Raw genomic sequence first — 15,784 nt, 5'->3', positions numbered from 1 at the left:
AACAGGCATAGAAACTTAAATTTCTATGCCTTAAATTCTTAAATTCTAAACTTAAATTTCACATCTTAACTGTGACAAGACTGAAGTCATGCTTATTGGTACCCCCCATCAACTTCGTAAAGCCAGTCCTGTAACCGTATCCGTAGATGGGTCTGTACTTAAGCTTCAATCAAAATTGAAAAACCTTGGGGTTATATTCGATTCTGGCTTAACATTCGACCCACATGTAGAGCATACTGTCAAAACATCTTTTTTTCACCTTAGAAATATCGGAAGACTACGCCCTATGCTGTCATTAACTGTGGCTGAAAAGCTGATCAACATATTTGTATTCTCTCGAATTGAATACTGTAATGCTCTTTCGCTGGGGTATCTAAATCTACTCTGAACAAACTGCAGTATGTCCAAAATTTAGCAGCCAGAATCCTGACCAGGTCTAGTGCAAGTGTTCACATTACTCCTATCCTGGAGTCCTTGCACTGGCTACCGGTCAAATTCCGCGTAGACTTTAAAATCCTCATGCTCACCTATAAGGCTTTACATGGCTTGGCACCTCAATACCTGTCTGAACTTTTATCGCCCTACTCCCCACCTCTCAACCTCCGCTCTTCAAATTCTGCCCTCCTTACTGTCCCCCAAGCCTGTCTACATTGTATGGGCGACAGGGCCTTCTCCTGCTATTCCCCCAAGCTCTGGAACTCTTTGCCCAAGGATATCAGAGAGTCACCTTCTCTAAACTCCTTCAAATCCAGACTCAAAACCTTCTTCTTCAGAAAAGCCTTTACTTAACTGGTTCCATTCTTCACCCCTCTGCTCTTCTTAATACCACCTTCCACGGTCTCCTCTATTGTTATTGTTTTATTGTTGTAATTAAAATTGTGTCCTATCTTGTGAAATCTTCTTATTTATTGTTGTAGTCTTCTTATTTATTGTTATTGTCATCCTGTAAAGTGCTTTGAGAAGCCACCTTTAAAGGCGCTACTGTATATAAAATAAAGTTTATTATTATTATTATTATTATTATTATTATTATTATTATTATTAAAAAACATAATGGAGCCAGGCTTCCCTGGCTTTTAAGGGAAGCTGGAAGGAGGCTAGAACAAGGAACAGGTGCGGGGAATGAGGCTAACAAGGAAGAGCCGGAGTGCCTTAAGGGGGAGAGACTACAATCGTGACATTGGGGTGTTGCAGTTTTTATCTAATTTGTTCTATATATTGAAGAAACTATATAAAAACTGTTCTGTATTGGTTGAGTTCAGTATTCAAAATGTGGGATCAGTCTGAATATGTTATACATTGACTGATATTATTCAGAGAATTAAAAACATACGTTTATTGTATTTTACTTTAACCAGAGTGCGATCAGCTTCTACCTTAATTGCAAAGGTAGAGATTAATAATAATAACTCCTTACACTTATATAGCACTTTTCTGGACACTCCACTCAAAGCAGTTTTGCAGGTAATGGGGACACTGCCGGGCTGTGAAGTGGTGAAGCTGGCATGGGCTGCATGGCAATCAGCTGGATCTTTTTGGATTACTTTTTTAAACTTATCGTTTGTCTTTTCTTGCATACAGTCCTTCTAACAAGTTTAATAATAATAATAATTAATAATTGCTTACACTTATACAGTATAGCACTTTTCTGGGCACTTTACAGGTAATGTGGATCCCCTCCACCACTATCAATGTGCAGCATCCACCTGGATGATGCGACGGCAGACATAGTGCACCAGAACGCTCACCACACAGCAGCCACTGTATTAGTGGAAAGGAGAACACAGTAATGAAGCCAATTCATAGAAGGGGATTATTAGGAGGCCATGATTGATAAGGGCCAGTGGGAAATTTGGCCAGGATGTCAGGGTTACACCCCTGCTCTTTTCGAGAAATGCCCTGGGATTTTTAATGACCAGAGAGAGTCAGGGCCTGGGTTTTACGTCTCATCCGACGGCGCCTGTTTACAGTATAGTGTCCCTGTCACTATACTGGGGCATTAGGACCCATATGGACTGCAGGGTGAACACCCCCTGCAGGCCCCACTAATACCACTTCTAGCAGCAACCTTAGTTTTTCCCAGGACGTCTCCCATCCAGGTACTGACCGGGCTCACACCTGCATAGCTTTAGTGGGTTGCCATCTGTGAGTTGCAGGGTGATATGGCTGCTGGCAACTGCTGGCTATTGGCTGTCAAGAAATACAGTAAATCAGAGATACACTGGGTTGATGGTTACATAATATGAGATTCTTTGCATCTATATCTACTTGCTTGTTTCCTTGCAGTCGGACCCTGACCAAGCTCCCGAGCCCAGGAGCCCTTCCCCCCAAGACAACGAAGTGTTTGTTGGATCCCCTCCTCCGGGCCATGCACCACCTCCCCCTGCGTATGTTCCTCCACAGCCCTCCATTGAAGAGGCTCGTCAACAGATGCACTCCCTTCTGGACGATGCTTTTGCACTGGTAGCGCCCACATCACAAGGAACCACTGCTGGCATCACTCTCCCTGGTGTGACTTCAGGCCCACTGAGCTCTAGTCCCCCACCAAGGACCTCCAGAGGAGCAGGCATGGGCCAGTGGGGTTCACCTTACACGGCTGCTCAGGGACTCAGCCCCTTCTCTGCGGTAAGGGACCAAATGTGCACTGAGACACAGGGGGTTCTGTTGTTTGACTGGTAATAACCTCCTGAGGGATATGCCTTATAACCTTTAAATCAATTCAAGAGCAGCCATGGTTAAGTTTGAGTAAAGCTGAGGCTCAGCCTTTTGTATATTGCTGTACAGCCATGATGCCATGTGACATGTACAAGGCACACTGCCATCCCATCCCACACTGGGATGCTGCCATCCCAGCCAACTAGACAATGTAGTAGAATACTGTATAAATATTATTATTGTTAATAATAATAATAATAATAATAATAATAATTATTATTATTATTATTATTATTATTATTAATAATAATAATACATAGTATTTATTATTATTAAATAGTATTGTACCGTATAATAGTAAATTGCTTTGGGATTATGTACCACAAAAGTAATTATATAAAAAGGGTGTTGTTGTTGTTGTTGTTGATATTAGTGTTTTAATGTCACATCGCACAAACAAAGGTTTGCAAAACTGTTGTGGCAATGCAGATTTGCCAGACTCCAGGGCATATTACCAAAACTTTGTTCACAGGATCTTATCCAGCTGTTTCTTGAAAGAAACCTGGGTGTTGGTTAAATTGTCATATAGCATTGTTCTAGCAGTCAGACATACTGCATACTTCCAATTGCTATACTCTTTTAGCTTTAGATTTTGTTACATCTGAGATAATGTTCATTGTATTTGACTATACTATATTTTCTTTTAAAAAATATTGATTTATGACACATCAAATTGTTAATAGAAGAGTCAACATTTATAATCAATATTTATATTTTAAGTAGGATTTCAGGTAAAATTGATGAGGTTAGGAGAATCTGTCATTCTCTTTGAAGACTTGTGAAGACTAGTAAAACAAATGATGTCACACAGCAATGTAACATTGAAACATTGGCACAATTGGAAGAGATACATAAAATCAAAAATAATCAATAAAAGGAACGTATATACTTTTAATTTACCTAGTATTGTTTATTTTTACCATTGCTTTGTCTTTTATTTATAAATGTGTTGATATAAACTGTATTTATTTACTGTATTTTAGAGGTATGCTGAATTAGGAATGTCTCCTCCCTCAGTTCAAGGGTTACTACAAAGGTAGGAAAATTAAGTCTATTTCTCTTACTAGGTGGAACAATTTACAAAGTTGTCATTAAATCCAGGGAACTAGCATACTAGATCAACTTTTGCTGGGCTTGGATTACAAACAGAAATATATGAGAGAGCAGTAAATTGTTTTGATCATTTGGCTTCAAAAAAGCATTGTTATTTTTTATGCTTCACTCACAGAAAGTATTAGGAATGACCATTGTCATGACTAACAAATCATTAGTGTGATCCACAAAAATGGGTCTGCTACCTGCAGTTCCCTTTTTATTGTAACAAAAATTATTGAAATACTATAAAGATTTGGCTTGGAAAAACAATATGTTTTAATTAAAAAATGATGTGTGCTCCTGGTGGAGTAATGTTGAACCATTCTCTTTTCAGTCTGTTCTCTTTTCACAAGATATAGAGTGATATCAATAATAATGTATACAGTTCTTGATAAAAGTTAAAATACATGAACTCTTTAGAATTTTCTTTACAACCATTTTTATAATTGTCAGTAAGTTTTGTTTTTGCATTAAATTCTTCTGCTGCATTAGTGCATTTTATAATTCAGCATACTGTATATATTTTTCAAGGGGAACATTTTTCCAAAGTGTCTGGTTTATTTGAATGGAATTTGAGTGCTTTATGATTAATAAGTGCTTTATTGTTAGGTGTTATAAAAATGTTTATGTTATATTTAAACCTGTATAATTAAGTTTGAGAAGTAAGTATAAAAAACCAAATCGTAGTGCTTTTACCATGATTAGTGTTTGTAGAATTACCTTTGGGGAGGGTGTGAAGGTTGCCTCAGCAGTGACGGGTTTGTTTTTCCACCATGACACTTTCCAGTAGTAAATGACTTCATATGATATACATCACTGAATCCAGTCTAATGCTGCATTGTGGTCATATTTACAGCTCATATCTTATAGCTCATTTTATGTGCTATAAATACAATTAAAACGGATATAAAACAACACATTAAATTCCCAGACTCAGCAACACACTATTAATTAATTTCTGACTTAAATGGGTACATCCTTACTCAGTGCACAAACGTACTGTGAAAGCAGTTTTGCACAATCTTACTTTCTTCAATTCCACAATTAATTGTTACAACTTATATTTTTTTTCAAATAGTTGAATGTATGTATAATGACCTCAATTTGTTTGATGTGTTTCACCAGGCAGGGTCTTGGTTCAGGCTACCTGCAGCCTGGAGAACCTGGGCGGTCCGAGCCACCCCAGACAGAGGGACTGTACTCTGGTAGAGGAGTCTACAGTGAGGAGCTGCCCTCGTCTGCAAGGCCTCGTCCTGTCGGAGGAACTACAGGTATCTGTCACACCTTTGTAGAAGAAAAATGACAACTTAATTGGGTTCTAAAGGTCACATGCCTACTTTTCATCCCAAACTAGATTAAAATTTTGAAGTAATACATACAGATGCAGCCATTCAAAATGCGCGGGCGATACCGCATTATTTTCCGGTGCGCTGTACGCAGTCTACCGCGAGTTACCGGTAAATGCCGCTAGTTACCGTAAATTCTCCTATAATACCGCAAGCAAAATAATAGTATACAGAATTTCCGCAAGGTGGAGCTAATAAAGCTCAACCTCTCATGTTTGAGCTGTCGCCATCAAAGTCTTTAACGAAGATATTACTAATAGTATTAATAATGTATGACCTTGGAAAAGATATAAGTGTAAACTAATAGTATTGCCCTGGTCCACATTCTTTTTTTCATTGACCGTCTTTGTAAAAGTAACACTACAGCATTTCGCAATCAAGCATTTGTTTCCAATTATGCAAAGTACAGTAATTTTTGAGAATCGATTCACCATGCCTTTCACATGCTCATAAAAGAGATTGATTTAGGAACATAAACATATTACCGTATGCAAACTGTACTGTATACAGTATGTATATGTATATTTAATGTCTTAACCGTGCCCGTTTAAGTATTGAATATTTATATGGAATTTTGCCACTGAAGGGAAATCTTAGTGCCTGAGCATAAAAAGAATAGGAGCATACTGCAACGCGTGTGAAGGCTATAAACAATATTAATTTTGGAACTTAAACATACAGTATATGGCTGGTCTCAGTAAAAGAAAACATACACACCAGTATTCCATTTCTCCCTAAACATTTTAAGCATCGAAGCCTTTAACTAACGTGATACCGGAGTCAACAAGCATACTTTTAGAATTTGATTTAAAGGGAATATAATATGGAATTGCGTATCTAAAGAAATAAATAACGATATAATTATATTCATGTACCGCAACACAAGAATAGTACACGCTGTACATTGTCTGTTGATAATGTTTCTGTAGTGCCTTTTCAGCACTCTGCATGTTACCTTGCCGCTGGTGCTGTGGGTTAGGTTCCTGACTCCCATATCACACAGTCTGTGATCAAATCCCACTGTAGAACTATGACCCTTCTTTTTAACAAACATTTCTTTGAAAAAATGAAAGGTTTCCCTTGGTCAGAGATTAAATAAAACTTCAGTCGCACCAAACTAATTTATATTTCTAAATATCACAACATGATCGAATTTAAGTCATTTTAATAACAATGAATAGTCACCTATGCGTTACAGAATAAACATTTATATTGATTTGAATTGTGTTTTGATTTAAATCGTAAACGCGTGTTTAAATATATGTGTTTTTTGATTCACAATCAGACAAATGCAACATAAATTGATATCTTTATCTTCTAAGTATCTTAATAAACTTTCAGCATAGCTTTCTCCCCGTTTAGATTTATTTTATCTTGGGATCTTGGGATCAAACGTTGAAAGATTAGATTGTAATCGTTTTTATTTTTTAAATACATTGCGGAGTTAAAGCAAGTTAAAGCCTTGGTTTTATATATCACCTTTAAAAGTGGAATCTCAGAGCAATACAGTAGATGTAAACCACAGATTACAAAGTAAATACCCAGACAAACGCAAACACGTTTTTAATAAAATGCTTTTATTCATTCAGCAGAGAGAGAGCGTAAAACCTGGGCGTAACAGCTGTTCCTTTTTCTGATCACTCGCTCTCTGGATAAACGTCTCGCCTGTCCTGTTCTTTGTTTTCCTAATTTGCCGATTATGCCTGCTGCGATCCACTCCTACCCTCACACCTAAAGAAGACTATGTTAAATTTCTTTGCGCGGTCCATTGTGCAATTAACCCTTATATGTGCTGTCCTTAAGGTGATATCACATAAAGGTGATATGTAAAATAATGTTTTTATTATTGTTATAGAGAAACATGATCAGATTTTCCCCGGTTCAGAAAAAAATATCTAAAGTATACTAGTTTGTCACTAGTATACTTTTAATACAGTCTTTGCTGTGCTCTAGAGGATCCTTGTGATATTTCGAGCTCTGGTTGAATGATAAGTGTTGCAGTTTAAGTAAATTTCGTAGTTGGCAATTATGAAACGCTCTGTTAAAAGCAAGGGAGTTTTTATGTCTGTTGCAGTTTTTTTTAAACTGAACTTGTTTGAATTGACTGAGCTCCGTGCTGTACCACACAATGTCTGTTTTGTTTTGTGCTGTCCTTTAACAAAACAAGGCTCACCAGATAATGTGAATCGAAACCTGTTTTTCTAGCTTTTAAAGTCGTGCGATGTGTAAGCGGGAACACATCATTATATCTTACATATGAAAAATACATAATATAGCTCCCAAACAAACGCAAACGTGTTTTTAATAAGATGCTTTTATTCGTTCATAATCCGACGATTTCAGGAAGCTTTCTGGAGGTCTGGCTTTTTTTCTGGAAAACCATAACTCTGGTCTTGTCCAGATTGACTGTCAGCGTTCAGGTCTGACAGTGCTGTTCCAGAAAGCTTCCATTGTCCAATGTGCTGCTGTAATACAGTTTAAAATACAGTAAGCCTAAAATCAGCTTTATTTATGGGTTGCAATTTAGAAAAAGTCAAAAACCGCACTCAAAATGCAATTTAGAGCTTTCTGGCAAGAGGAGACACCCAAATTAATAATGTAGCATGCCACTGTTTGTGCATGAACAATGTTATACTGCAATTTTCTTTAGATACGCGATTAAAAAAAATATTTTTTTGAATCCCCGGCGGAACACATTCCATAAGAATCAGCGCTTTTATATATCGCCTTTAAACACATATATTTAAACACGCGTTTATGATTTAAATCAAAACGCGATTCAAATCAATATAAATGTTTATTTTGTAACGCATAGGTGACTATTCATTGTTATTAAAGTGACTTAAATTCGATCATGTTGTGATATTTAGAAATATAAATTTGTTTGGTGCGAGTGAGGTTTTATTTAATCTCTGACCAAGGGAAACGCTTCATTTTTTCAAAGAAATGTTTGTTAAAAAAAAGGTCATAGTTCCAGTGGTATTCGATCACAGACCGTGTGACATGGGAGTCAGGAACCTAACCCACAGCACCACCGGCAAGGTAACATGCAGAGTGCTGAAAAGGCACTACAGAAACATTATCGACAGACAATGTACAGCGTGTAATATTCTTGTGTTGCGGTACATGAATATAATTATATCGTTATTTATTTCTTTAGATACGCAATTCCATATTATATTCCCTTTTAATCAGATTCTAAAAGTATGCTTGTTGACTCCGGTATCTCTTTAGTTAAAGACGATGCTTAAAATGTTTAGGGAGAAATGGAATACTGGTGTTTATTTTTTCTTTAAAGTACCAAGACCAGCCATATACTGTGTTTATGTTCCAAAATTAATATCGTTTATGGCCTTCACACGCGTTACAGTATGCTCCTATTCTTTTTATGCTCAGCTACTAAGATTTCTCTTCAGTGGTAAAATTCCATATGAATATTCAATACCAACGGGCACAGTAAAGACATTTACAGTAAATCTTTCTACGACAGACCAACGGACCACGAGTGCCCCTGTCGGTCAACCAATCACGTGCCGCGGTACTACGCGTCATCTTGCGTCAAAATGCGCAACGCCGTAGCCAATTACCTCCGGTTCGTGTCTGTACCGCGTACTTTGAATGGCTGCATCTGTAGTAGCTCTTGTGTCCACTCAAGTATTAGCACGTGCTGTATCGTAATATGTAGGCTGCGTATTTGACACATAAATTAATTTTAAAATAGAACATATGAAAACCCGTCCCAATTTTTCAGTGCACACAACAAATTTCCAGGGTCATCTGGCGCACCACCTGAGGGCGCTGTGGTACGTATACCATAGTTTGATAACCACGGCTGTAGACTACAGTATATTCATATTTTGTTCTCTGATATGTTTGGAACTTCTGCTCTAATTTTGTCATAACCCAAAGCAGAAGGTATAAACTTTCTTTTACGTCTTGAGCTGACTTTGCTTTGTTGTATAATATAATTGATTTTGAAATGTTTGTTTAGGTGCTCAACTTCATCACCTGACTCAGGTGGGTCTGTCGAGCCGGATCAGTGCGTACCCTGGGGTAGGGAGAGCAGCTCCGAGCTCATCTGGCAGCTCAGGTTGGACTCCTTATCGTTCCGATGAAGAGTATGCAAGAGCTGGACATAACAGGGATGCTGTAAGTTGCAAGCTATATTTCTCAACCTTTTCCATCCTACAGCGCACCTACTGTACATAAAATAAATTGCAACAAGCCACTCACCCCCACAAACACATCACTGGTTCAAGCACAGTTATTTAGTATTTAATCTGAGTTTACCTTGAATTGCTTAGCTGCCTTATCCTGGCAAAAATCACTGATAGTTTAAAGTACATCAAACCTGAAAAACGTAATTCACAGTGGCAGTAGGACTGAGATTCGACTGCCCTAAATCAACCAGAATGTGTTTAACTGAATTTCATCAAACTGAATTTTAAGTCTGCATTCCATTCTTCAGCAAATTAATCTTGAGCCAATATTGAAATATTCTTTTTACTTTCCACTGCAGATAAACTCAGAATGATCATTGATCCACTTAAAATCTTCAGTATGAACTAAACAAAAATTAAATAAAACTTCTCTTTGGGTCTTTTCAAATGCTGAGAAATAACATTGGTCTGGAGTTACACTGCTGGTTGGATCTGCTGAATAAGGCAGGAAAAACATTCTATTGTGCCTTTTGCTATATGTTCTGAGATCTGAAAATCTAAACACAGCAATTTTTAAGTGCTGGAAAGAAGAGTTTTGTTTTCTCCTTGTATTTTCCTGTTCATGTTGGAAAAATATCCGCCAGGTAAGCAAGCTTTACACACCATTCTACATTACTATTTCTTTACTTTTTTTTTACTTTTTTCTTTGCCCTCTCCAGCTTTTTAACTGTGCTTTTTCATACCGTTCTTCACCTTCCATATTCTTCACACCCCTTCTTACTCTCATAGCTCTGACAATTCCGACACAGATGTCCTGCTTTTATATGATAGCAGACTCAGTGATCACACTATTCAAATAACACCAATAGACCTGGATTACACATGGTTAGTCCACTAAACCTAAGCTCTTTCAGTTTTGTATACTCACTGCTCTCGTTGTTTTGCAGATCATACTGTACTGTTAAAGCATATGAATTTAAACTAGGATCATAGTGATGGTGGGGAGCAGAACCAATTTGTCTTGTATAATCCAGGATCTCCATTTTTTCAGATTTTATTTTGATGTTTTTATGTCAAATATCAATTACTTGTAAGAAACGATGATTTGTTTAAATTTTAATTACTTGTTAACTTTCATTTCCAGCCTCTGCTGATCTTTACAGATTTTTTTACAACAAAAGTATCAATATCAATATCTAACGTCTAGCTGCTTATCTGATGAATACAATTTTAGAGTTTAAAAAAATAATTGTTTAGATTTTTGGGGGATATTCCTAGTTGTCTGTGGCATGAGTTGGCCAAAGGAAAAACTGTCTTCTCCCTCAATCTTTTTGCTTCTATTTATTATATTGACATTTTTTCTCTGTCCTTTTTCGTATACAGTAACAGGTCATAAAGTGGTATCCAGGGCACTCTCTTCATTCATTTCTTCCAGGTTCTGCCCCTACTCCTGTGTATCCTCGCTGCTTAACACCACACTTCATCACTTTACCATTTCACACCACTTAAATAAACACCCTTAATCCAGCATCCCTTAAGAAATATTCTGTCTTAAATTCTATGGTCTTTATGGTTGAATGTAGCATTTAATTGGATCTGATGTTGCCTTGATGCTTGATAACATGTCATAAGCAGGCAGAGGAGAATCCTTATGCGAGAGAGGTTGACAAAGATGTAAAGTGTACTTGTAAGCAAAAGATGTGTAGAATCCCTAAACTCCCACTTAAATGAAAAAGTGAACATTAAATATTTTTTTACTGTGTGTCAATCTTAGGTCCTGGGGTTCCCTGAATACACCTCGTCCTCAGTGTTCCAGATGCCCAGGACATCTCTGAGGGAGCCCTCTGCACCTCCTGCCCACCTGCAGCACAATACGTTGGAGTCCTCTGGGACTGGATACCCCTCCGCTCCACCGGAGGAGTCCCCTCCCAGCCATTCCTCAGCCTCCCTCATCAAAGCAATCCGGGAGGAGCTCATGCGGCTCTCACAGAAACAGTCAGCTGTGCAAAGCTTCCACAGCTGAAACTTGTTCACATCCCCACAGTAGCCTCACTAGCCTCACTTTCCCTGACCAAAACACAAAGAAACCACCTGCTTCCCATGGAAGTTTGCCCACCCAAAAACAGAACCCCTCCATTCAACATTTCTTAAAATTTTGTCTGGCAGTATTTGAAGCAGAGAATTATAAAAATAGTAAGGGAAAGAGGCTGAAGACCCTTGAGTTTTACCAAATGGCATTCCCTTAGTCCTTTCAAAATGGTAATTTTGGTACAGGTATTCATGTCCCTTTATGGACACCTCTGGGTTACAGGGTGTTCGCAGAATCTGCTGAACTTTGATCTGCTGAAATTCATCCTTTAATGAATCTGCTCTTTAAAGTGTGAAACAGTCTTTTCTGCCCTGCTCCTCATGCCAGGACCTGCCAATGCCTGGCTATGTTGGATTCCTGTGGATTCATTATTCGGTTGTTTGGTCTTAAACAGCGCAGCTCAGTAGACATTGCTTTAGCAAAATCATTTTTTACATCACAAACATCACTTTACAGCAAGACATTTTCCTAGCTTGTACAACTCACCAACTGGACCTTATGTTTAATTTGTTTTTCTTCATTATAAAATTCAATTGCATTACTATTTTCGTTGAAGTGCTTCCTACTATATCTTTTATCTTCCTAACTTCTTCTGGTGCTAAATTCAAGCTTTATATGTCCCATTCTGAACAGCACATTGCCTTTTGTTGTAACTGAGTGGGTACTGTCCTAAAGTACACAGGTACCAAGGGTTAGTGAGCCTTGATGTGAATAAATAAAAGGATAAAATATCATGATAAGACTGTATTAAACATACTCAAACTCCTTGTGTTCTCTGCCACGGAGGGGTCTCTTATAGGTGTCTAACACAATGTCAACCAACACAAACCTCCAGTCTTTGCACAGTATAATTTACAGCACAACAGGTATTATTCATTATTCAGGTAAATGAAATGGTAAAAAAAACAAGGGTCAACTGTCTTTCCTCAAAATCAGAAGTGTGCTGATGCCATATTTAAAAAGATTACAATGTACATACTGTGCCTGGAGGTAAAATAGGTTCTATTGCCATTATGTTTTTGTTGCTTGTTTTTTATAATCTGACATTTCAGGTGTTTTTCTTTAGATACCATTAATACATTTAACACTGTGCACCTTCTTACAAAGGAGACTCACTTTCTTTCATGACACCTTCATTCTGAAGTAAGAAATTTGGAAATTTCATTTAATTATGAAACCAGATTTCTATATCTTAAAATCCATTCGCTTAACTTTTCATTTAGCAGTTTGTCTAAAGAGTAACATTTGTATATTAGAAATTTTGAAACTAACTTCTACAGTATCTGGAATATTTAAATGTTTTTCAGTGGCCATTGGTTTTGAGACCTTCTAGCTAGAAAGACACAGCCGACCTCTCATGTCACCTCACTAAAAGAAACCAATGACATGCTGTACTGTTCTCTAAATCAAAGCCATCCTCTGTCTGACATGTAGCCTGAAGCATCAACTTCAGTGAGGTTGTACAGTACATGGTAGCCTTGCACTGCAGACAAATGTGGAAGAAGAGACACAAGGCACTGCAGTTTATTTCAGTAGATTCCAGCTTTTCAGTCCAGTTAGTAAAACAGAGAAGGATATTATTTTATCTGCAACACAACTGGACAAAAGGACAGTGCAGAAATTCAGTCTCACCACTATAATATCAGTATTACAGATTAATCTTTAATGTTTAACGAGGAAATGCAGTGTTGTTACTTACGTATTTCAGGGTAACAAAGTAAGTTTGTTTCCCAATTTTCTGTTTAAGTTTCAAAGGTGGTTCTGTAACAATCTGTGAAAGGCATGGAACACTGAAATTATATCACTTTATTTGCTATCGCAGTTGTATTGCAACATATTGTTTAATGTATTGTTGCTAAGTATTGTTTAAATACTGGACTGAGACTGTAAATAACAGATTCATATTTAAATTCTGTAATATGGACTTCTGTATATTATGTGAATGAAAGACAATAGGTACAGTAACAGTATAATGGTCAGCCACTCTTAGTGCAGAAAGGGCTGTGGTATTTTCATCATTGGTAACTGTAACAATAAAATAATAAGGGTTTCCTGGATTTTTTAAAGGGTTATGTTATCACTTCTCAGATATACTAACAGTATGTCTGAAAAAAGTCAGAAATCCCTTTTTGTTTGGGATAAGGAACCTTGAGACACTAGAATTGCAAGATGAAAGATTCTAAATTTCCTCTTGATGTCTTTATTTTCCACTTCTCGTTTTGTTTTTCAAACTTGTCCTGCTGTACTTCTTCTTTTCCACTATTTGTGTCCCACAAGAATGAGATCTTTAATTTGGAATAAGACCACACATTTCTTACAAAGTACTCCCCATTTATATAAATATGGGGGACAAGTATGCATTATGTGCTGGGTGATGTTGTATCTGTATAAAATGGATGATCAGGTCCTGGTTCAGTTAAAATAAGGTTCTGGTAGGGCAGCTCAGTACCAGTGGGAATTGAATCTATTGTAATAGAGCACACACTTCATTACATGTTAAAATGAAGATACTGTACAGTATATAAGGAACTTATTTTGGGTCTAAACCCTACAGTTTGGGTTTATTATTTTATTTTTTGTGTTAATTGTTCTGTAATTGCACCCAACTAAAAGAACCACACAATGTGTTACAATCCCTTAAATCATTTTCAGATCCATCTAGTATTGTATCTTTAATCCGTCATCTGTTCCTGAAAATAATCTTCTTTTGTCATGATATTGGTTTAATCAAAGGGCTCAGACTGCACCTGGACTTTCTTCTGATTCTGAACTGGTTTGAAAATCTAGGATCTTTGTCTGCATCCACAAGTAAATTTCAAAGAGTAAAGTTCAAAGAGCAGAAATGAAGTTGTGCTCCGAGACCTGAAACTTGTAATGTTGGATTTATTACATACTGTACAGTGTAAGTACAGCAGTCAAGGTTTTGAATGCTGTTAGTACAATATTGTTCATAAAAACAAATTTATTTTTTTTAAATGTAGGTATTAAAATGTAGTTAGTTCTTGTGCTGGTGTGTTATCACATAGTCAGTGACCGCCCAGAGTTTTTAATATCCTTAGAAGTTGACTTAAACCTGGTTGGTTTTCCCTATATTTCTTAATAGATGGCATTAATTTTGTTTGTGCATCTATCCCTGCAGTATTTAAATTATGATTATAGTTAAACTGAAGTCACATCAATTGGTTCACTGACTTCATACGTGTGATTATGCTGGTGGTATATTCCAGATTTTTCCTTTTAAGATTTTCTTATTAAAATAGTCACCTCTTAAACTATTACTGGGTTGGCTTTCAAGACTTTCATTGCTGTGTTTGGAATGTTTTTTAATTACTAAAAATATGTAGATGTTAAACAGTAGATTATTTGTAAAAATGTTAAATAAAATATTGCATTAAATCCCATGTAGATCATGCACCTGTAATTCACTAATGTTACTTTTGAGTGTGCTGTGGCATCTTGGTAATTTGATAAATATGTCTTTATTTCTTAAATTTTAAATTTGATTGGATTGTTCTTTAAAATTCTGTGTATGATAATGGTTCACACGGTAGTTGAAAATAAGCTTGATAACTTAAGTCTTCATTACTTAGGAGGTACTGTAGAATAAATTGCACAAGATTTAAAGATACAATTAGATATCTACCATGCATTTGATGAGATTCCTTAGCCCAATATGTGCCTTATAATTTTACCACACCTGTCTATGAATATTTATGTATTTTTTGGATTTTCATAACAATGATGTTACAGATTGTCACGGCCTGCAATTAATGAAAAATACCTAAAATATATACTTGAAAGTTCAGATATTAATTTGTTCTAACAATAGATTAATTATAACACACTATGGTGCATTGTCATTCATACCTGTTTACACACCTGGCAGTCATTTTACCACCTTATGAATTGTTGCTTTGATTTTCCTACAGTATATGTACGGTACATTTTTCCTATATGTTTGTATGTTTCTTGTTTTGTGAAAGAAAAGAAAGTTGGCCGGTCCAGCTAACAGTTTGTTTAATGAACTGCATGTTTCTTGACATTGTGCATGTCTATAATAAATACTAAGAGTATTAAAAAGAAACCAGGCTTTGTTATATAACAGAAGACCGAATCCTCCTTAGTTTTAAAAGTGTCCTCTTTCATTTATAATACTTCCTGTAAAATATGGCAAAAAATCTTTGTATTTAAATTCACAAGATAGTATATTAAGTATAATCAATTCTTCTTTCTTTCTGTTTTCAAATCATCTTTTTTTTATTCTTAGGAGTTATATCATAATCATGCAGCACATTGGGGTTTGTTGTTTTCTGTTGATTTTGTAGTTTTCTCTCCTTTACTAGGGGACTAAGCACTGATGTTCTCTAACCAGTTCATAT

At 36.5% G+C, this 15,784-nt stretch overlaps 1 protein-coding gene across 1 annotated transcript in view; it reads left to right on the top strand.

Annotated features, from left to right (window-relative positions):
* LOC102684936 (UPF0606 protein KIAA1549) overlaps positions 1-15,489 on the top strand; it is a 131,294-nt gene extending 115,805 nt beyond the window's left edge. The window contains exons 17-21 of the mRNA XM_069192154.1: positions 2,287-2,625; positions 3,699-3,751; positions 4,936-5,081; positions 9,148-9,305; positions 11,091-15,489. Of these exons, the coding sequence (XP_069048255.1) occupies positions 2,287-2,625; positions 3,699-3,751; positions 4,936-5,081; positions 9,148-9,305; positions 11,091-11,339 (945 nt within the window). The 3' untranslated portion in view covers positions 11,340-15,489. The remainder of the gene's footprint in view (positions 1-2,286; positions 2,626-3,698; positions 3,752-4,935; positions 5,082-9,147; positions 9,306-11,090) is intronic.
* The last annotated feature ends 295 nt before the right edge of the window (positions 15,490-15,784 follow it).

This window comes from Lepisosteus oculatus, chromosome 7 (assembly GCF_040954835.1).
Source record: "Lepisosteus oculatus isolate fLepOcu1 chromosome 7, fLepOcu1.hap2, whole genome shotgun sequence".
NCBI classification, from domain to species: Eukaryota; Metazoa; Chordata; class Actinopteri; order Semionotiformes; family Lepisosteidae; genus Lepisosteus; species Lepisosteus oculatus.
This window is presented reverse-complemented; position numbering and strand designations above follow the sequence as displayed.